We start from the raw sequence: 23,798 nt of genomic DNA on the forward strand, positions 1-23,798 counted from the left end.
ATTACTGTTTGTTTGCTCTTTAGTTCTTCTAGGTCCTTGTTAAACGTTTCTTGTATTTTCTGCATTCTGTTTCCAAGATTTTGGATCATCTTTGCTATCACTATTCTGAATTCTTTTTCAGTTAGACTGCCTATTTCCTCTTCATTTGTTTGGTCTGGTGGGTTTTTCCCTTGCTCCTTCATCTGCTGCATATTTCTGTGTCTTCTCATTTTGCTTAACTTACTGTGTTTGGGGTCTCCTTTTCGCGGGCTGCAGGTTCGTAGTTCCCATTGATTTTGGTGTCTGCCCCCTGTGGCTAAGGTTGGTTCAGTGGGTTGTGTAGGCTTCCTGGTGGAGGGGACTGGTGCCTGTGTTCTGGTGGATGAGGCTGGATCTTGTCTTTCTGGTGGGAAGGACCGTGTCCCATTGTGTGTTTTGGGGCGTCTGTGACCTTATGTTTTTAGGCAGCCTCTCTGCTAATGGGTGGGGTTTGTTCCTGTCTTGCTAGTTTGGCGTAGAGTGTCCAGCACTGTAGGTTTCTGGTCATTCAGTGGAACCTGGGTTTGCTTTTTGATGGAGATCTCTGGGAGGAACTTTCACCGTTTGATATTACATGTATCTGGGAGGTCTCTGGTGGATCAATGTCCTGAACTTGGCTCTCCCAACTCACAGGCTCAGGCCTGACACCCAGCTGGATCGAAGACCCTGTCAGCCACATGACTAGGTACGTGGGCAGTTTCTTGCCTTTTGGGAAGTCTGAGGTCTTCTGCCAGCCTTCAGTAGGTGTCCTGTAGGAGTTGTTCTACGTGTAGATGTATTTCTGATGTATTTGTGGGGAGGAAGGTGATCTCCAAGTCTTACTCCTCCTCCATGTGGAAGGTCCCTTGAGCCCTATTTTTAAATGTAGAACTCTGAATCCCCATGGACACAATTCTTGAGAGTTATATTGGCTGTCCACTCAAGTATGTGCCATGCTCATCATCAAGAATCATCACTAGGAGATTCTACTTAGTCTTCATACATTCCCAAAATAAGTTTGCTATGTTCCCATAGACGTAATGTTGTAAATGATGGTTACATATCTAAGACGGCTCACAAAAGCTCATCAACCAACCCCTTTAGCAGATGACCAAGTTTAGCCTGAGGTTATTCAGAGCATGGAGGGGCAGTGCTGGGTGTAAGGTCCTAGTGGAAGAAGGAAGCGAGTTCCCTGGTATGAGGAAGAGGTGATTCCAACACCAGTAGATCCTTGGCTTCCCTGGCTACAGTGCAAGAAGATTCTGGCCAGTAGGGCAAGTATCAGCCCAGAGGAGGTCTGGAGCAGGAAGAGTTCATGAGTGCCAGAGGTGAGGTGACAAGGGGGAAATTATATCCAAGAATTATATCTTGTAGTTTTACTTTTTAAATAGTTGTAACACCCAAGTTACTACTTCTGTGTTAATAAGTGAGGGCCAATAAAGATGTTAAAAAAAAAAAAATAAGTGAGGGCCTATCTTTATTTGAAGTTAGTAACCAAGTCTGATCTTGGCTTTTATGGTTTCACTAAGCTAATTTTTAAAAGCATATAGTATGGGTGTCCCTCTGTGTGTGAACTGTAATTTCTCTTGAATTCCATTATTCTCTTACACCTATTCTATAAAGAGGGACCTCAGCAGATGCCTAAAACCCCTAACATGACAGACTCTGGTTTTGTGTATCCCTGATGCTGGGTGTGCCAATATTGTTTGGGGGGATTTTACATGAATAAGTTGACAGTAACTGTATTGTATGAGTCCGCCTGCTCTAAAGTCATATATAAATCAGTTCTTTAAAAATTAAGTTCCAGAAGCGGTTGGAATGAACATCTTAGCTATAAAGCATGTCCCTTTAGTCTATAACCATTCCAATTTTATTAGCTTGGTAAAGACCTTTTATTTTTCATTCTTTTTTGAGTTCAGCATCTCAACACAACTTGGCCTAAAACCGTCTCAGAGTAGTAGAAGCTTTTCCTCAGACTCTGACAAGTGAAACTCCAAACAAAAGTTGAAGTTTATTGCTTTAAAATAATGCCACAAGTCTGAAAACACATTGCAGGTGCTACATTGACCCTAGTGGAGACTATAGCTCCTCTGGTAAACTCCATTCCGCAGAAAAACACTGGGGAGGGAAACAAATAAAGGGATGGATGGGATTTTGTGGAGGTCATTGTTTCCATTTAATCCAGAATTCATTTGCCTCACAAAGCACTAATTGACATGTGATAAGAGCTTCCTGAATAGGCTGTGAAGACACAAGAATTGTTCTACGTGTAGATGTATTTCTGATGTATTTGTGGGGAGGAAGGTGATCTCCAAGTCTTACTCCTCCTCCATGTGGAAGGTCCCTTGAGCCCTATTTTTAAATGTAGAACTCTGAATCCCCATGGACACAATTCTTGAGAGTTATATTGGCTGTCCACTCAAGTATGTGCCATGCTCATCATCAAGAATCATCACTAGGAGATTCTACTTAGTCTTCATACATTCCCAAAATAAGTTTGCTATGTTCCCATAGACGTAATGTTGTAAATGATGGTTACATATCTAAGACGGCTCACAAAAGCTCATCAACCAACCCCTTTAGCAGATGACCAAGTTTAGCCTGAGGTTATTCAGAGCATGGAGGGGCAGTGCTGGGTGTAAGGTCCTAGTGGAAGAAGGAAGCGAGTTCCCTGGTATGAGGAAGAGGTGATTCCAACACCAGTAGATCCTTGGCTTCCCTGGCTACAGTGCAAGAAGATTCTGGCCAGTAGGGCAAGTATCAGCCCAGAGGAGGTCTGGAGCAGGAAGAGTTCATGAGTGCCAGAGGTGAGGTGACAAGGGGGAAATTATATCCAAGAATTATATCTTGTAGTTTTACTTTTTAAATAGTTGTAACACCCAAGTTACTACTTCTGTGTTAATAAGTGAGGGCCAATAAAGATGTTAAAAAAAAAAAAATAAGTGAGGGCCTATCTTTATTTGAAGTTAGTAACCAAGTCTGATCTTGGCTTTTATGGTTTCACTAAGCTAATTTTTAAAAGCATATAGTATGGGTGTCCCTCTGTGTGTGAACTGTAATTTCTCTTGAATTCCATTATTCTCTTACACCTATTCTATAAAGAGGGACCTCAGCAGATGCCTAAAACCCCTAACATGACAGACTCTGGTTTTGTGTATCCCTGATGCTGGGTGTGCCAATATTGTTTGGGGGGATTTTACATGAATAAGTTGACAGTAACTGTATTGTATGAGTCCGCCTGCTCTAAAGTCATATATAAATCAGTTCTTTAAAAATTAAGTTCCAGAAGCGGTTGGAATGAACATCTTAGCTATAAAGCATGTCCCTTTAGTCTATAACCATTCCAATTTTATTAGCTTGGTAAAGACCTTTTATTTTTCATTCTTTTTTGAGTTCAGCATCTCAACACAACTTGGCCTAAAACCGTCTCAGAGTAGTAGAAGCTTTTCCTCAGACTCTGACAAGTGAAACTCCAAACAAAAGTTGAAGTTTATTGCTTTAAAATAATGCCACAAGTCTGAAAACACATTGCAGGTGCTACATTGACCCTAGTGGAGACTATAGCTCCTCTGGTAAACTCCATTCCGCAGAAAAACACTGGGGAGGGAAACAAATAAAGGGATGGATGGGATTTTGTGGAGGTCATTGTTTCCATTTAATCCAGAATTCATTTGCCTCACAAAGCACTAATTGACATGTGATAAGAGCTTCCTGAATAGGCTGTGAAGACACAAGAATAAAAGGGATTGGTACCAACTGTGATAAAGCCCAGTGTCTGTTTCCTAATGAGCACAAATGTCACACTGTAAGCATGCACTTAGAAGATAATTCTGGTGACTACAATTCACATTTTAGAAGTTGAATTTGTTTTTCAAAAAATAGATCTCCTTTCAACAGAATTCAAATATTTACCTCCTCCTCCCCCCAATAAATCTGTCTGCCTTCCTGTCTGTCCATCTATAATACCTACCTACCTACCTACCTGTCTATCTTTAGAGCCCTCTGCTGGAAGCATGGAGCATGTATATTTATTATACCTCAGATCTTGCTATTTGGAGAAATAGTATGGTAGCACTACAACAGATAAATATGTTTTCTTGGCATAGCTTTGCATGTTTGCACCAGTCTCAGTAGAGCAAGAGGCTTCCATAATTAATTTTTTGTTCAGATCTTAAATGGTAACCAACACAACTGTATCATTTGATGAGGTAGAACAAAATACCATTAACAAAAAATTGATAATGCCTGAAATGAGGAGAAACCTACTAATAGGATACATGCATTAGAATGTCTGAATGATTGGGAAGTCTTTAACCTTGATTTACTTACTGAATTCATTTATTTATATTTTACCTTATTCCAGAAAGGATAATAGAGTGTGTGAACAGAAATGCTTACTGCTAGTGAATGGCCTTTCAATGCAATTTTAAATGGAATGTTTCCTGTCGTTCCTGAGAACCAACAATCTGAGAAAAAATGAGGTGTTGGAACTGAAGGCAGCTTATCTATGAAGTTGGGTCTCTTTCTGTTATATGATTTCAAAATCAATCTTAAGAAAATGTAGGCAGTTTGACACGATGGCTATAAAGAGCACTCGTGTTTTCAAAAGTGAGACAGTATTAAATAGCAGTGCTAGTTGAAAATCTCAGGGCTAGAATATTCAGTAAATCTTGAAAAGCTGTATCCTGTTCCACTGGTGTGAAACAGTCCATTCCTTGTGAGAGAATTTCTACACTGTAAGTCATGGCAGTTTGGGATTGATTTGGAGAGCTCAAGATTTCTGGTTTAAAATTGCACCTGGCAAGTACCTAACACAATTTCCCACTAAAGTACATTTTTTTTTTTTTTTTTTTTTTTTTTTTTTTTTTTTTTTTTTTTTAAACAGTCTTGGGTCCTGAAGCTAATAAGAATCCTCTTTTTTTTTTTTTTTTTTTTTTTTTTTTGCGGTACGCGGGCCTCTCACTGCTGTGGCCTCTCCCGTTGCGGAGCACAGGCTCCGGACGCGCAGGCCCAGCGGCCATGGCTCACGGTCCCAGCCACTCCGCGGCATGCAGGATCCTCCCGGACCGGGGCACGAACCTGAGTCCCCTGCATCGGCAGGCAGACTCCCAACCACTGCGCCACCAGGGAAGCCCAAAAGTACTTTTTAAAAGTGATAAAACGTCACAGTAACAGAGAAAAATAGAACTGAGGTCTTCCTTTGTCAAGAATCTAGAAAAAAATTTCACTAACTTTAGGGGCAAGAGAGTGTTGGGTTTACTTTATTTGAGACCTAGTAGGAAAACACTTTTATCTTTCTCTTACCATCTTACTAATGATTCAAAAAAGCAAGATTTACAGCAGGTAGAAAATTGGGCATGTTTCCTTTACTGCCTCTGCTTTTTGCTGCACCATGATATTATCCTCCACCCTCTGTCAACACAGGTCCTTCCACAGCCATTCAGAGTTTGGATCCGAGAAATCCCTGAGCAGGAAGTCGGCGGGCTTTGGTGAGACCGTGCTGCATCCAGGAAGTATATTATATCAGCGCTCTCGGTGGGACAGGTGCAAGAGCATCCTGCTTCCGGTACTGCAGTTCATCTCATGCAATTGTCCGCCAAGGTGGACAGCAGGAGTTCAGTCCATTGCAGCCAGTGCTGGATCCTGGAGTTTAACTAGAAATTATAGACACCAGCCCGCCATTTGTCCAGTGACCTAAGGCAGGAATTCAGCTGGGAAATCAGTGGACAGCGAGTAAGATCAGTGATGGTCCACACATCCTGCTTTACTGCAGAATTCTTCCTGTGGTTTCACAGTATATGAATACCAATGGCAAGTTAACATTATACCTATGGAAGAGTACTGCAGAACAGAACAGAGTTATCCTTCTGAAAACTCAGAAGAACACAGCTTAAAAATAACTTAAAGAACAAAGAAGTTTGGAAAATTATGTTCATTCTCTAGAGAATGCAGGGAGATAGACTATGAAAGCAGGGCAAGAAAGCCATGATAGAGTGCAGGCTAAGATTAAAAGGAAGAATGTTGGAAAGGAGACGGATGAAGCAAGGAACTATAAGAAAAACTAAAAATGCAATGGCATCATTAAAATTGTCCTTGAGATCATAGAGAGCAAAAGTGAGATGGTAAATGAATGTTCCATTCAGGGTTATGAAAGACTAACGTGAGGAGTTCACTCCCAGAAGGCAGAAGAGAAGGACAGAGAGAGAAATGAAGAGATAAGGGGACGGGTGTCCTTACAGAGAACAGCAAGGGAACTTAAGCCTTGTAGGTGTTCCTTAGAATAAGAACTAGAAGGGCTTCCCTGGTGGCGCAGTGGTTGAGAGTCCGCCTGCCGATGCAGGGGATATGGGTTCGTGCCCCGGTCCAGGAAGATCCCACATGCGGCAGAGCGGCTGGGCCCGTGAGCCATGGCCACTGAGCCTGCGCGTCCGGAGCCTGTGCTCCGCAACGGGAGAGGCCACAACAGTGAGAGGCCCACGTACCACAAAAACAAAACAAACAAACAAAAAAAGAATAAGAACTAGAAGAGGAGAAATTAACAAAAACATAATGGAAGGAAAATTTCCCAAGCCAAAAAAAGTTTGTGCATATCAAAAGGATTTACCATATTGCATTTAAAATTGGGAGAAAGAGGCCCTAACTAGATAAATCTGGGCAACATTTTTTAATGAAAAGTATAATCTGTGTATCCCCAAGCTTCCCCATCACATAGGTACAAATGAGAACATATTATTCTTTAATAATTCTTCTTTAATAATAACTTACCCCTGAAGTCTTATGGCTCTATGGCCTCACTGTCTAAGAAGCAGAGCCTCAACTGAACTTTTTAGGATACTATCTCTCCCACGTCTCTGGAAGAGGCCCTGTCCCAGTCTTGGTCCTGGCCAGCATCTCTACCATTGCTTGGCTCACAGATTCTCAGTACCACGGAAAACAGCCCAGGCCAGCCACTGCTGAGTTCATCCTGTGGCTTTAGGATCTTGATGTTCCTCAGGCAGCTGCAGCCACTCTCATGTGTCTTCCAGCCACGACTCTCCGTGTTGCTACCCTCCCCCCAGTGTGAATCCAGCTCTTCCCTTTTTTATTGAAGGCTTAGCAATGGTGGAGTAATATTTAAACTCAGAGAAAATCACTGGTGGCTGCCAGATAAATTGTCTTTCAGAGCCTAAAACCCAGTGCCAAGTGCAACGTCAAGGGACCCCTTTAAGAATCACTTCCCTCCTTAGCTCATTTTCAGACACCCAGTGGTCAAGATTAGTTTTCTTCCACTTTCTAGGAGTTCCTCTAAGTTTATGTCATGGTCTCCTGGGAGGCCAAAGCTCAGGTCTTAAAGTCCCCAGGTAAGGAAGGAGTTCCCTCTTCCTTCCATGCTAAGGGCTTTCCCTCAAGCCTTCCTTTCATATATCAGAATCTGCCTTTTCCTGTAAGGAGCCAGGGGTATAGTCACTGTCTTCGTAGAAGTCTACTCTGGCTACCCTCAAGGATGTGCCCTTCCCGTTATGTAAAAGGGACAAACTCACTCATCAGAGCGCAGCAGAGCAACAATAGCACAAAGATATACATGTCCTTACATTGTCCCATTCCAAATTATAAAGAGAGAACAGACCCTGTTGTGTCTAACACTCCTCCAAGTATGGGTGGCTCAATCCTCATATATGAGCTTCATCAACTGTACTGGTTAGGTAGGTGCTACACCTGCACAGGTGCTTTTCTGCAAGACCTTTCCAAGAAGAAAGCTTCTCCCCAGCATGTGGGCTGGGAGTGGGAACTCAGCCCTGGGATCATGGAGGTGGGAGGCTGACCTCCCCTCCACATTTTACTCCAAACGTCATGGCCCTTGACATACATAAAAGGTCATGGCTTTCTGTCCCAGCACCCACTACATCTGCACATGTTCTTAGGCGAGATATCCTTATACATGAGGATAAAGATTTTTTTTTAAACCCTGTAGGCTTCCAGGCAAGAGATTTTCATTTTTACAAAGTAAAAGTATCAGTCAGTCTCTACCTAGATTTCTGGAATTCAGTGCTTTGAAGAATGGGATCACATAGTTGATTCAAGAATTGAATACTCATGAAGATGTCTTTTATGCAAAAAGTCAACACAAAGATATCCTCTGATATACAATAGCTGTAAGAAGATTACACCCCTGGATCCTTCTTAAAAACCAAATACAGGCACCTGGGCTTTGAGCGGCGGCGGCCGGAAAGAGCGCTCGGGTGGACCACTCTGCTTTCCTGCGCGGCACTGCCTCCTGCTCGGCCCTGCTGGCTTCTCCTCCCCGGACTGCCCTCAGCCCGCACGCCATCCAGTTCCGTTATGGCAACCCACAGCCCCAGCATCGTGGTTAATGATGATGAGCCAGGTTATGACCTAGATGTATATTGTATACCTAATCGTTTATGCTAAGGATTTGGAAAAGGTAAACACCTTTTTTATTTTATTCCTCATGGACTAATTATGGACGGGACCGAACGGCTGGCTCGAGATGTGATGAAGGAGATGGGAGGCCATCACATCGTGGCCCTCTGTGTGCTCAAGGGGGGCTATAAATTCTTTGCTGACCTGCTGGATTACATCAAAACACTGAAGAGAAATAGTGACAGATCTATACCTATGACTGTAGATTTTAGTAGACTGAAGAGCTACTGTAATGACCAGTCAACAGGTGACATAAAAGTAATTGGTGGAGATGATCTCTCAACTTCAACTGGAAAGAATGTCTTGATTGTTGAAGATACAATTGACACTGGCAAAACAATGCAAACCTTGCTTTCCTTGGTCAAGCAGAATAATCCAAAGATGCTCAAGGTTGCAAGCTTGCCTGTTAAAAGGACCCCTCAAAGTGTTGCATATAGACCAGACTTTGTTGGATTTGAAATTCCACACAGGTTTGTTGTAGGATATGCCCTTGACTATAATGAATACTTCAAGGATTTGAATCATGTTTGTGTGATCAGCGAAACTGGAAAAACAAAATACAAAGCCTAAGATGAGAGTTCAAGTTGAGTTTGGAAACATCTGGAGTCTCAGTGAATCACCAGGAAAATTATCAGATGTTCTAGTTCTGTGGCCAGCTGCTTAGTAGAGCTTGTTGCATGTATCTTCTAAGAATTTCATCCGTTTTGTATTTTAGAAAGGTCAGTTCCTGCATTCCCGAACTCTTTATTTGCACTATGAGCCTATAGACTATCAGTTCCCTTTGGGTGGATTGTTGTTTGACTTGTGAATGAAAAATCTCTTAAACCACACACTATTGAATGAAAATATTGAAATTGTATCTGTAAGAAACATTGAAAGAGAAGAATATATTAGTTTTTTAATTGGTGTTTTAATTTTTATATATTCAAGAAAGAACAGAAGTGATTGAATATTGTTAATTATACCACTGTGTGTTTAGAAAAGAAGCAGTCAGTTTCATATCAGTGACAGCATTGAGAGGTATCTTTATGTTGGATAAACCATATGTCCTGGAGTTATTTTAGTAGGTTTCAGCAGTATTAACTGTATTTTCCCGCGTGTTCAGATTATTTCTGGCGAATCTTTGTCAACAGTTCCTTTTAAATACAGGCCAGTAAGTTCTAAAAACCTACCACTTTTTGAAGTCTTCAGTGTAAAAATCCTTAAAATAAAGGCTGTCTCTTTAAAAGAAAAAAAGAAAAAAACCAAATACACACACATCAACTATGCAGAGAAAAAAGCTGGAAGGAAACATAAAAATATTTATAGTGGTTGCTTCAGTGATTTCTATTCTGCTTCTTTATTTTTCTTTGTATTTTCCAAAATTTCCTGAAAAACATTCATTGCTGTTTTAACCTCTGAAAAGTAAAATATGTATTTGGAAAATTCAAACTAAAGAGCATCTGTAAGGGATAATAGAGAAAAAAATTATGGAACATCTGCAAGGGACAAAAACATGCTAGGAATTGTGTTCCCAGCTAATATACTGAACCTCAGTGTAGAAAATGGAGGAGGAAGGAGTATGCTCGTTAAAAAAATGCCATCTCTTGCTATAAGTATGTAAGTACTATATAAAATGTAAAATACTATATAAATAATATGTTTGCCAGTGTTTCACATTAAAATGAAAGACTTCACATGCCCAATGAATGAAGCTAACCCCTAAAATAATATTTTTAATCCTTTGAAAGGCTGGTGACAATCAGAAAGGAAATTCTACACTTGTGTGCCACTTTTTTCTCTTCATAGCATTTTTACCGAAGGTTTCTTCTTGTTTTGTTAATAGGTCGAGCAATATCATAATGTCATTTTCCACGGCCCAGAAGGAAGCTTGCAAGACTACATAGCCCATCAGCTTGCACTCTGCATGAAGGTATGGATCACTCACATACCCTCTCCTTTTCTTTGAAAACACAGAAGCGTATAGAACTAATCACTCTCTTATCACAGCACAGACAAATGGCTGCAGGATTCCCCTGTGAAATAGTGAGAGCTGAAGTGGATACTGGTTTCTCCAAGGACCAGCTAGTAGATCTGTTCATCAGTAGCGGTAAGACCATCTCAGCAAACTGAATTGTGATAACCGAAAGGCATGCCCTTCAAATAAGCCGTTATACGGAAATAAATGTTGTTGCTTGGGGATAAATTTAAGTTGACTTTTCAATTATGGAGCAGCTGCGGGATGAAAACTGGGAACCCAGGTGAGCACTTGCAAAAAATTATTTTCATGTACATACCTTTGCATCTATTGCACATCCTATATTTTTCTTCTTTTGTTTATAAATTATCTGTTGGGAGCATACTATATAACTGGCACTAGAGGATACCAAGGGAGGGGGTGGTGGGAGCAGTCCATCTTAGCAGAACTAAGCATTGCGTTATTGGTGCAGTTTAGAATTGCACAGTGATAATAAGGAGATAGGTTTTTAGTAAATATTATTATTATTCTTAAATTCTCTACAACGAAAGCACCCCTATTGCTGCACCTGGGGTGCACTGCTTTCTCCACGTCATTCTTAGTATGCCATTGACTGGCACTTCGCTAAACACATGACATGCATTAATTAACTCATTTAATCTCCACAACAGCCCTATGCAAGTTGGTATTATCTCCATTTCAAAGGTGAGGAAACAGGCATAGAGAGTTTCAGTAACTTACCACAACTACATAGTGGCAGAACCGTGATTAAACATGTTTATTAATATAAAGTTTTCATAAATTTTCTACCTTAGGCTCTAGAGCATAACACCCCAAGCTTCAGCACAGGTGGAGTTAGTGTAACTCTGCATAGTATATAGCATGACTAGTGAAATAAGACTGAAATGGACCAACCTCTGGTCTCCAGAGGCTCAAAACCACAGGGACCCTGGGGAGCGGGTGAAGGAGGGAGCTGTGAGCTGGGTGAAGGGTGAGTTGAAATGTGAATTCAGGTCTCTTTTTTAGGGAGAGGGGTGATTCTTATCTTTGGAGCTATGATCAAGGGAGATACCTTGTGGCTGGGACAGCTGGTGACCAGGTTGAGGAAGAAGGAAATTACCAGGAGTTCCTAAGTCAAGAAATAAAATTAAGAGGAAGGTTTAGAGGGGAACTGAGGAATCCACAAGCCTAGAAGCACATTCTGGGGACAAGAAAATCCCACCAGAATCTGAATGTTGCTCTAGTACTCAGGCCAGTCTTTGGCCAGAAACTAGTGAGAGTAAGCTACAGAGAAAAGCTGTTTTCTCTGATGATGATACTAACGAGAGCCACTGTTTATTAAGCTTTGACTCTGTAAACACCCTGATTTATAAACACTTGAGACAAGAGGTTAAGTACCCTGCAGTGAGGACGCGGCACAGTAGGACTCAAACTAGGCATTCCGGCTCGTCAGCCTGACCCGAGTGAGTCACTGCCCACTGCTGCTCCTTTAAAACTCACCTGCCAAAATTTTTTTTTCTCCCCTTAGTTTTATAACAAAAGCTCCCTATGGTTTTCAACCTTCAGTCTTGCTTCATTTCAGAGTAAGAAGTTAAAATATTGTGCTCTCACCCAATCAGAGTAGATAACAATTAGACTGAATGCTGCTCTAAACTTAGAGAGCTAGAAAAAGAAAAATCTGAGAACAGTGAATTAGGTCAAGAAGGATGCGAAGGTGACCAACTCAGCACTTCTAATCCTTGGGGGGCATCTTCTTAGAAAGAACTCTTCTTCCTAATGTCTCAGTTTGGCACGTCTCTTGGCACCCCACACTTGGAACTCAGGTCTCCCTGGCAGACTTGAAAACCTAAATGCCCACGGGTGCCAAAAAGCCACATTAAGGGGTGAAGCAGGCTGGTTGGGGCTGGAGGAGGGGAAGCCTGTCTCCATCGCCATGAGGGCAGCAGCTCCCAGCTGCGAGCAGCTGAGTGTAGTCTCAGTGACGTGAGGTCTTGTGACTTGGAAGAAGAAGCCAGACATCCTGGTTTTGTTAAGTGAAAATTTGGGAGGTTCTTTCAACGATGTTTTCAACTGTCTTAATTTTTAAGCCGTGTTAGGACCGTCTAGAACCCCCAGGTCCTCTGAGTCATGGACCCCTCACTCCTGTCCCACAGCCAGTCCATGGTCATGTCCTGCCAAATGGATCTCAGTGTGCCTTTTTCATCCACCCCACTTTATGCTTCCTTTTACTATATTTTGTCTATTTTCCTGTAAGTGGCTGCTCTGCCTACCTCTTGTGCTCCCTGAACATCCTTCACAGACCACCAGACCCCTGATTAAAAGTGCTCTGTGATTCTTGACTCCCACATGCCCCAGTCACCCACTGAACTACGTCAGTCCCATTCAGGGTCTTCCATTCTAGGACACTGATCCACTTAATTTGCTTATCGGACCCTTTTAAATTTAATTTAATTTTTTGAGATATAATTGAGATACAACATAGAGTAAGTTCGAGGTATACAATTCGTTGATGCGATACACTTCTATATTGCGAAATGATTACCACTGTAGCATTAGCTAACCTCTGCATCACGTCACATAATTACCATTCCTTTCTTACAGTGAGAACATTTAATATTTACTCTTAGCAACTTTCAAGTATACAACAGATACGGTATTAACCCCTGAAACTTATTCGACTTACAGCTGAAAGTTTGTACCCTGTGACTGACATCTCATTTCCCTCACCCTCCAGCTCCTGACAACCACCATTCTACTCTGTTTCATCAGTGTGGCCTTTTTAGAGTCTACGTGCAAGTGATATGCAGTATTTGTCCTTCTCTGTCTGACTTATCTCACTTAACATAATGCCCTCAAGGTCCATCCGTGTTGTTGCAAGTGGCAGGATTTCCTTTTTTCTCATGGCTGAATGACATTACATTGTATATGTCTGCCACATTTTCTTTATCCATTCGTCTCTTGATGGATAGTTAGATTGTTTCCGTATTTTGGCTCTTGTGAATTATGTTGCAGTGAACACAGGTGTGCGGATAATCTCTTCAAGATCCTCATTTCATTTGCTTGGGATATATACCCAGAAGTGGGATTGCTGGATCATATGGTAGTTCTATTCTTTTGTTTTTTGAGGACCCTCCATACTGTTTTTCATAGTGGCTGCACCAATTTATATTCCCACCAACAACGTGAAAGGGTTCCTTTTTCTACACATCCCCACCAACATTTGTTAACTGTTATTGAAGATAGCCATTCTAACAGTTAGGAAGTGATATTTCATTGTGGTTTTGATTTGCATTTCCCTGATCGTTAGTGATGTTGAACCTGTTTTCCTGTACCTATTGGTCATTTGTATATCTTCTTTGGAATATCTGACCCTTTTTAAAAATAGGTATCTAAGCTCCAGCAGAATACAGTATTTCTTCCTCACATGTCCTTTGCTTTCCCACTCTCCATGTCTTTGTTTATGCTGCAGCTTTCATCTAGAATTACTCTAAAATTTCATCCAGAATAAGCACACGAACTGCCCCCCCCAACACACATACACACCCATTAACTACTGCATGGCAGGTACTATGTAAAGTACTGTGTTGTACAGGACTGGTTAAAATAGACATGGAAGCCGCTGTTTAAGTACTCTGAGGACATCCCCAAATGAAGGCTTGTCCGATCCCTCCAGGAATGCCAACTACCTCTAATGAACAGCAGTAAGCTTTGTTTACCTCTGTGCCCCACCTAACTATAGTTCAAGGCGGTGAGGGTATTATTTGGGCTTTTGTGTCGGCCCACACACGTTTTGAGCTCCTTGAAGGCTAGTAATGTAGCTTATTCTTCCATTCCACCTTGTACACTGATTGCCAATAATTACTTGTTGAATGAGTGCATGAACCTGATACAGGAAGTAGCATGTGCAAAGAAAAAGGGAATGTTAATCATATTTAGTTGTCAGCAAGTGGAAGAACTTGCTTACAATGGAGGTAGAAAGAAGTATAAGATTAGAGAGTGCAGAAGTTGTTGAGACAGTAGTTGATGATAGGGCATAAAAATAGACTGAATTGGATTTGAAAAAAGGAAGTTTTCAAGTGACAGACTGAGGCCAAAAAATCTCCACTCTACTCTCTTATGTAGGAAATAGTGTAGCATCTCCAAATATTAAAGGATTTTTATTCTGTATTTGGCTCAGTAATTTATATGTATGAAATCCCTCTTTTTTTAATAACAAAAGTAAGATATAAACACAAGATTCACCTGCTGAGACCTTGAGTGCAGTTACCCAAGTTAGCAAGTGGAGCTTATCATAGATCCCTCATTTGGCTTATTCCCCACGTGTGGTCAGTCCTGAGTTCTTTTGAATCTGCTTCCTATATCTCATCTCCACCTCCTGCTCTCCAGTCCCCCTACCACCTGTCATTTCTTGCTCAAGGGCCTATGGAGGCCTCATCACTAACCCTTCTTATTTCCTCTGCTCTCACTCCCTCCATAAGCCCTCTGCAGGTTTCCAGAGGGCTCACCCTAGAATAAAAAACTGCTCATGACAATTTCCTGCTGTTATACTCCAGTGGCTCCAGAATAAATGCTGAAGGTCTCTCAATGTTTTGTCAAGAACATTACCGTCTGGCTTTGGATCTTTCCCTGCTGCTGTCCATCCTCATCTTCTAAAACTCCATCCACTGTCACCATCATTTTCATAGCAGTAGGCCCCACTGCTGCTGACTGGTGGCCGATGAAGGGATCATGGAGAACGGAGAACGTACACTTTGAGTAGATGGGTACACCAGAAGCTTCTGAGCAGTGCCAGGGAATCACAAGTGAGCCAGAGGGAAGGACCAGTGGTGTGGTGTCACTTCTTTTGTAGTACAGAAAGCCCCTAGCAGGGAATTTTCTTTTGGTCAAAGGGTGATGGCAAAGGACAGAATGTAGAGAAGGCTGAGATCTGGATCAGAGAAAAGGAGCTTCTAGGCTGTTCCACTTAAGCTTTTAGAATAATTAGAGGACAGGAATTATGTATCAGCTACTGTCTTGCTTTTTTTTTTCTTCACGAAGAAAGTAAACTGATCAAATCATATGACTACCAAGTGAGGAATATACTGATTCATAAGGTGTTCTAAACTTATTCCTGGTTTCTAACTTTATTTTCTAAAAAAAGAAAGAGAGATTTAAACTACTTACATTCAGCTGGAGGTTAGAATGTTGAACTTTCATCTTCCAATGGGCGTAGCACATACATTACCTTATATGTTCTCCTCTACGACTCTGTAGAAGGAAGCCAGTGAAAAGAGACACAGAGAATGAATAAAAGAAGTGTATGAGTGAAAAAATACAAGAAGGAAGAGTAGCAGATTTTTTTTTAAATAATCAGCTTTAAGAATCTAAAACTTAAATGGAGACTAAAATGGTGCCAGTGAGGAAAAGAATGTAGAACAGAAGATCAGTTCAAAAAGAATGGCGTAGCACTTATGCAAGCAATGGGTGTTTTGTGTTTATTTTAAAATAACATCTTCCTTCTCATATTGACTTTTGTGAGAGACCATCACATCACATGGCTCCATTATTTGGTAAGGAGGGTCTGAACGTGTATTACAATTGGGTCATATTTCTCCTCAGTATAAGGTATTGAGTTAGGTTAGCAAGACAGATACTTTTTAAAATTACATGTGACGGTGGTAGTAAAAAAAAAGAAAGAAATTAAACACTAGATTGGTATTTTAAAATAATACTCAGGATTCCTGAGAGAACTTTCTACTTCAGAAGTAATAAAGATAGAATTACTGTAATAATATGTAATTGAAGTCTACATAAATGAGTTTCCTCCTTGGACCCTGCGTTACTGGAAGCTCTTTGGAGGTCTGTCCCTTGCTTCTCATCTGGACTCAGAGCATCATCCCTGCAGAGCCTTGTTTTAAGTGGACAGTGTAAAAGATGGGCTGCTTCCATCTCCAAAGAGGAGATTATGGACTTGGGGTCACCTTAGACATAAAGGAGTTTGGATTTAACTATAAATGTGATATGTTAATTATTTTTAAGCTAATGAGTCTTGCTCTAGAACTAGCTATCCAGAACTTTTAATACAAGGGTATGCAAAACTGGACTATAGCCCTGAGCCTAGCCAAGTGGGTGTCTGATTAAGATTACTGACCTCTGGAGAGGGGCAGAGCTGACATACCTATAAAGTTGGAAGCAGGGGAAAAAAAGGGTAGATTAGTTTCAGAAATAGGGCTTTGAATTAGCATGGGGCAAAGGGAATCCAAATGGCTGACTTTCCAACAATAGATGGAAAGGAATCTCCAGCTATAACATGGGGTGAGTGGCCATCTTATGTCTCCACGAACCCTGATCTGAGGCTGAATAATCCTTCAAACCCAAAGGTGTAATGAGTTTCTGTTTCTATGGTTGGTTAATATTTTAGAATTGAAACCATGTTAAATAACTTGAACTAGACATGCTATTTCACAACTAAAATGAAATTTACATTTGGACCCACTTGCTTAGGTTGTTGAACTTAAGTGGTCAGATGGAGAAGCAGACGTGACTGAAAAAATTGCACATATGAGGCCAGCAGCGTTGAAGACCAAGCTTTTCACCAAAAAACCCAGTCTGTTTGACCCTTGATTGGTACCATAGAGGAGACCAAGATGAACAAAGATGAGGTGGAAACCCAACCCAACTGTTATGAACAGCACCCCACACCCCTTTTGTCTGGGGCACAAGCTGTCCATTAAATGTGGGGTGAATTAAGTCACTGACAATACAGTCCTTGCTTGTGGACTCAGGAGAATGAGTTTGTGTCTTTCCAAGAGACCTCCTGCAATCCTATAAACTCGTTTATTTCCAGCCTGAATCCTCCCTTGCTGCCTCCATCCTTTTGTCCCAGCCCCTGCTGGACATCTCAGGAGCGGTGCCTCACTCATCACTCAGGCCTGAAGTGTAACCCATCACCACCTCCCCTGCCTCAGGTGTGCTCCTGCTCACGTGCTCTCTGTCTCCATTCACTGCGTGGCCTCTTCTCCGGCGGGAACTTCCGAGTTGTCTCTGCTGTTCCCTCTCCACCCCTCTCTCACGACATCAACCACTGAGCTTTGCTCACTCCGTCTCAGACTATCCTTTTGTTCTGTGCCTTGGCCCTGAATGAGGCTCCTGTTACCTCTTGTCCTCACCTCAGCAGTGAGAGCCTGTAGATATGTTTTCTTGTTTCTTGGCTCTCCTGTCCATTCTTCACACCAGAGTGAGATCTCAAAGCAGGAGTCAAATCCTGTGTATCCCCTCCTTAAAGACTTCCACTGATCCCCAGAGCTGGTAGTTACTCCCTTCTGACATGACATCCTGGGCCTTCCACTTTCATTTGTGGCTGGCTTCTGAGACTTCATATCAGCAAGTCTTACCCTGGCTGCACATAAAATGCCAATGCCTCAGGCCCAGCACTGACCAACTACATCACAACCTCTGGGGTTGGATCCCTGGTGACTGTAATGTGTAGCCCAGAGTGAGGACACAGCCTGCTGCCCCACTGCCCACAGATGGGGCTCCTGGCTTCCATTCCACTGATGTGACTCTGTACGCAAGCTCCCAGCGTGTCCTGACTAGACACATGTACCAGCTTTGAGCTGTCTGTCATGCCACTCTTGCAACTATTCTGACCTTGGTTTGAAGCCCTGGTCCCTTCTAGGACTGAGCTCTGCCTGGCCTCCATTCTTCTGCCTATGCCATTTCTTAAACCTAGAAAGCCTTCTTCTGATCTGTCAAGATGCCATTCCTCGTAACGGGTCCAGTTTAAAATGCCACATCCCCCCAGTTAGAATCAGTCACCTCCAGCATGCCGTTGTGCTTAGCATAGTATGTACAGCAAGGGGGCACTGGAAAACATTTGTCGAGATGCAATTACATGTTCCTGCAGACACATTCTAGCTGGAACTAGCCATACATTTAATGCAAATCAAGGCCAAAACTGGAGACCTTCAGTCGTTAGTTACAGCAAAGCAGATACATAGACCATTCAACCTGGTCTGGTTTTGTTGTTGTTGCTGGGTTTTGTTTTGTTTTTTGAAATCACTGGGTGTAAAAGATTTGTTAGTTTATCATTGTTGTTTTAAAAAACTATAGGTTTATCATACTTCATAACAAACATTTTTGAAATAACAATTGAACCTGAGAAGCATAGAACTGTAGCACTCTTTACTAAATAGCTCTGTGGAAGGGGACGCAGCACACGCCAGACACTAGTGTAATAGCCCCAACAAATACACCTCAGTTGAGAGGTGGCTGGCTTTGTTTCCTGTCTTCTAGTTTTTAAAGCTTTATAGCATCCAGAAGAGCTATTTCAATCTCAGAAGAGATTCATTTACAGGGACTTCTTTTGAAAGTGAAAATGTATTTGTGTCAATAGTAACTAGGAGGTGGAATGGAGTATAATGTACTCTCATAAGTGTGAAAAGTGGAATACTTGACAAAACACTCAAGTATTTTAAATTAATCTTTTTTGTAAGGTTAACTTAGCTAAGACTAGGGCATCTTAGAATCTTCTAAAAAATTAACAAGTGATTTTAATTTTTTATTCATTGGTATATAGGAAGTATTATTTATAAATATATATATATATATATATATATATATTTCAACTACAATATTAACAACATTTGACAGCTTTCCAGGTGCCCAGGCACTGTTTCAGTTACATTTTATCCACTGACTTGTCTTCTACATATAATAGCAATCTTCCATTTACTTTCCATCTTTCACTTTGGGTTGACATGTAGTTCAGCCCCACGTCTTTAGTGTGAGGACCCCTAAAATAAGACAAGTCCAAGATCGCCGTCCTTCCTTACCACTGTTTCTGAAACCTGAGTCAAATCTCTTTAACCTCTCTGAGATCTATAAAATGAAAGGAGGGACCTGCTGGTCCCTGAGGTCCTGTCTCCATAATTTTATGAATATTTTACATATGTGTAATTTAAAGATCATTTAAGGATTTTAACATTTTGTATTCTGAAATATCCATCTATAAAATACATGCCGCCTATTTTTACAGATCAATGAATAATTTAAAATAAAATTGTCACTTAACCACTGACCGGGTCACAAAATAGAACATTCCCAGCTTCCAGAATGGGCCCATGTGCCCCACCCCTGTTCACAAGGGGTGGGGCACATGGAGGTAACCACTAGTCTGTCTTCTGTGATAATCATTTCTTTGCTTTTTTAAAATAGTTTTACTATCTGTGAATCCCTAAATTATAAGGTTAGTGTTGCCCCTGTTTGAACTTCAAATGATGGCATCATATTGTGTGTAGCCTTTTGTGATTTGTTTCTTAATATATTGTTTGTGACAAGTCTTCATGTGGTTGCTCGTAACTGTAATTTGTTCACTTTCATATCCGTTGTATGAATATACTCCTATCTAGTCTATTGTTGGTAGAGATTCGAGTTGATTCCATTTGGAATCAGTTGTGGAACTAATGTTGGATCATTGTGTGTGTGTATCTTCAACTGTATTCAGTAATGCCAAACTGTCTTCCAGAATCCTGTACTCTCCCAGCAATGTCAGAGCATTCCCATTGTGTCACGTCTTTGCTAACACTTAGATCTTTGCCAGTTTGTATGGGTTTTTGTAAAATCTTTAATCACTGAATTTCCTTTTTGACCACAGCATGTCTGATCCCAGTGAAACAATCTCCTGCTAACAAGAAAATCATCATCATCTTAGAGAATTTGGAAAAATCTTCATTGTCTGAGTTACTGGGGGACTTTTTGGGACCTCTGGAAAATCGCAGCACTGAAAGCCCCTGTACTTTCCAAAAAGGTAAAGATGGTAGAGAGACCATGCTGAGAAGCAGGCTGCTTTGAGATCCTTCTAATCGTTCTGTTTCCCAGAGCACATGTTATGCTTCATGGTCGTCTTTCTTTCACTTATTTGAACTTGTCCCCTACTGTGGCTTGCCGAGGTTGGACTGTTGCTTTTGGTTTGTTTCAGGAAACAGAACGTCCGAATGTTATTACTTTCACGAGAACTGCTTTTTGTTGGGAACCATTGCCAAGGCCTGTCTCCAAGGCTCCGACTTGCTGGTGCAGCAGCATTTCCGCTGGGTACAGCTGCGGTGGGATGGCGAGCCCATGCAGGGGCTGCTGCAGAGGTTCCTAAGGAGGAAAGTCGTGAATAAGGTAACAAACCACAGGCACAGCCTATTGCTGGGAGAGGGACCTTTAGTGTCAGGTGACCCAGGCTTGAGCTGTACCACTTACTGTGTGGCTTCCAGCAAGTAAAATTTGGGGCTATGCAAGGGTTAAATAGGATAATGCATGTAAAACCCATAGCAGTTTCTGGACTATATTAAGTATTTTAAAAAGCAAATAGGTTTTACTTTTTTTTATTAACTATTCTCGAGGAGTCTCTCCAAGTTCTAAATGCTGTGGGAAACAAGATTAGAAAATTAATCACTCTTCTTAAGGAAAAGCTGCTGCTTCCTTGGAGCCTTCATTATCCATCACTCAAACTAGTTTTAATATTTGTTACAGTGTGCTATTAAAAAGTCACATGAAAAAAATTAGAAATCTCTGTTGACACGTTTTCAAGAATAATAATCACTTTTAGTGATTTTTCAGAATAATAAAATATTCTGTATTCTATCAAGATAACAAAATTAATTCAGTGCTGACCAACTCGAGTATATCACTATTTAATATTCATAAATTGGGCCAGTAGCTGAGTGTCTGGGTGGACTTGAAATAAAAGAGCTCGATTTAGCAAGATTTTATCATTTAATCCTGCACAGTTGGGCCACACTTGGAGGACAGGATCTTCATTGTATCAGCACAGGATTTTAAGCTGTAGGTAACACAACCCCCCACTGCTAGCTGCTTCACACACACACAGAAAGGCTTTTCTCCCTTACATAACCAGATGCCTTGCAGTAGGTGTTGATGATGTCCATTCACGCCTTTGTGATGTCAGGTCCCAGGTCTGGGTGAGTCTCTTGACCTCCCTTCAGGATTGCAGGACTTTGGGCATCACGCCCTCACACAAACTTGTTCGTAGGCAGGAAGCAGGATGCTGTGCGGAGAGGGAACTTCGGCTTCCTTTGTTTCCTCCTTATCAGAGGGAAAGAATCTTTTTCTGAAACTCCCAGAAAGAAGATTTCCCCTGAATGGTTCATTAGCCAGACTGGTTTCATGCACACCTCTCCGCCAGAGACCTTGGCTAGAACTACCTTCCCAAGGCCAAAGCTCTCCACCAAGTTCCTGAACAAAATTCAGTGTCTGTTATGTTAGAGTGTGTGAACGTACATGCGTTTGTGGAGTTGGGGCCATGGGAGGTGGGTGGAGGGAGAAGTGTGGGATGGGAATGCCTTTGGTATTTCAGTGAACAGTGCCTGCTAGTGGTGATTTGCATTAGTATCTGAAATTCCTCATTGAATCAGAAATCCTCTATCCCAAGCTCTGCTAAAGTCAGTTGCCTGGTTGTAAATATATTCTTTTGACCAAAGCACATCTATTGTATGACCTCAACCAGTAGGAAGAAAGGAGAGGCAAAGACAGTCATAGGTATACAGCTTTTCAGATTATTGATACTTCCATTAACTTCATCACTATTAATATTTAAATCTTATTGCCAAAAAATTCACCTAAATAATTGCAAAAGATACCAGTTTTTTTTCCTAAAGACTCTATTATTTTTAGAGCAGTGTTAGGTTTACAATAAAATTGAAAGGAGGGTACAGAGATTTCCCATCTACTTCTTGCTCCCCACACATGCATAGCTTCCTCCATTATCACCAGAACGGTGCCTTTTCTTATCAAGGAGGAACCTACACTGACACATCAGAATCCCTGGTTTACCCAAGAGAAAAACATGGAACACGTCACGAATTTGCGTGTCTTTCTTGCGCAGGGGCCATGCTAATTTTCCTTGAAAGGTACATCTTACCTGGTAAAGTATACCTCCTTTTCCCTCCTCTGGGTCTCTGGTAAACATAGTTTGAAAAGGATTGATTTTACTTATTTTGAAAGGAAAGTTCCAAGCCTCAGGCTCTACCCTTTCCTCCATTGTGTTTGCGAATGGGCAAGTGGGGTGTGCTGTGAAGAACAGAAAGGGGAGGGGAGGTAATGCCTTTCATTTATCAGGAATCACTTCAAGTAGGTTAATAAAACGGATTCCTGGGGTAGGGGTACGATGGGAATGAATGACTCCTGCAAAACGCCAGAAATCTTGTAACTGCAGGATGGAACCAAATATTTGGGGGCACTTAGAAGCACGCTGGCACGTGATCAAAATTTCTTCTTCCAGCTCCTTACAGGGATATAAGTAAGCAGACCTTTTTTGGACAATACCAGGCTTCTAGTATTTAATAAAAATAATTATACTTTCTTTAGTAGGAAATTAATATTCAGCTATTAATTGTAGCACATGATCTCATTCTCGCTGGAAGAGGATCAGAGAAAGTGGGAGAAATATGATTGTTCCTCTTTTGAAAAAAGGGAAACTATGATAACAGATCCCAAAGCCTCATGTAACACAGTGATGTTACTTTAACGGAGCTGCTAGACTCGCTGAACCACTCTTTCATTTTTTTCTAGGCCAAATTCTATCCCTTCATGTAGGACATAAAAACATTCATGTATTATCCTCGGTCTTAATATCCTAATTCCTTGGTAAAGTAGAGATTTATGTGAATCTGCTTTCTTATAAAATACAGAGTCAATTGCTGTATCTGACTTCTAAATATTTGAGAGATTTCTCCTCATAGTAAATAAATCTTTGTCCTTTTGTGACCCCTCTGTACTACCAAAAAGGGACCTTTTATAAGATATAATTCAACTATTCAACTATAAGGTATAATTCTCCCATTCAACTGTGTGTGTTATACAGTATTACTTAAAATTTGCACATTTTAAAATTTGAAAACATACTTCTTTATGCTGTCAGAGCATTTTGATGAAGTTAGCATTTTAGCTGAGCCTTCCTTCTAGGGAAATTAGAAGTAATACAAGGTGAACATGCCACAGATCCAGGTATGCCATCTTATAACTTACCCAAAATATTAAAATATTTAATGTAATTTTAATTTCATTTATTCAGAATCCTTTTTTGAACACCTACTATTCGCAAGACCCTGTGAGGAATTCTGTACACATGTGAAGAATGATTTCTTCCCGAATTGATGTTTAAGAATTCATCCAAGTAAGACACCTCCTCCAAGGTGTCTTCCTGCACTATTGTGTCTGAATCCTTTTATTGCATGTAATAAGCTACAGATCTGTATGTGTATCTCGTGCTAACACACGTCATAGAGTATGTTATTACCTAGCCCTCTTCCAGCCACCCCAAGTGAAGGTAAAATCAGATTTGGCTACAGTTTTGTTTTACAGTTTGAATTTTTATATTTTTAGTTTTGCAGTGTTCGAAACAAAAGGACAAGAAGCACTGTTCTAAACCAAGCCC

At 41.1% G+C, this 23,798-nt stretch overlaps 1 protein-coding gene and 2 pseudogenes across 3 annotated transcripts in view; 2 read left to right on the plus strand and 1 right to left on the minus strand.

The window, feature by feature from the left end:
• CTTNBP2 (cortactin binding protein 2) overlaps positions 1–23,798 on the plus strand; it is a 171,805-nt gene that overhangs the window by 133,765 nt on the left and 14,242 nt on the right. For all 3 annotated transcript variants that reach the window (XM_024128757.1, XM_024128762.3, XM_028489835.2), the window contains 4 exons: positions 10,244–10,330; positions 10,408–10,507; positions 20,010–20,162; positions 20,334–20,521. In XM_024128757.1, the coding sequence (XP_023984525.1) occupies positions 10,244–10,330; positions 10,408–10,507; positions 20,010–20,162; positions 20,334–20,521 (528 nt within the window). The remainder of the gene's footprint in view (positions 1–10,243; positions 10,331–10,407; positions 10,508–20,009; positions 20,163–20,333; positions 20,522–23,798) is intronic.
• Positions 8,317–8,988, plus strand: LOC102996879 (hypoxanthine-guanine phosphoribosyltransferase-like; annotated as a pseudogene).
• LOC112067243 (uncharacterized) lies at positions 22,203–22,294 on the minus strand (annotated as a pseudogene).

This window comes from Physeter macrocephalus, chromosome 5 (assembly GCF_002837175.3).
Source record: "Physeter macrocephalus isolate SW-GA chromosome 5, ASM283717v5, whole genome shotgun sequence".
In the NCBI taxonomy this organism is placed as follows: Eukaryota; Metazoa; Chordata; class Mammalia; order Artiodactyla; family Physeteridae; genus Physeter; species Physeter macrocephalus.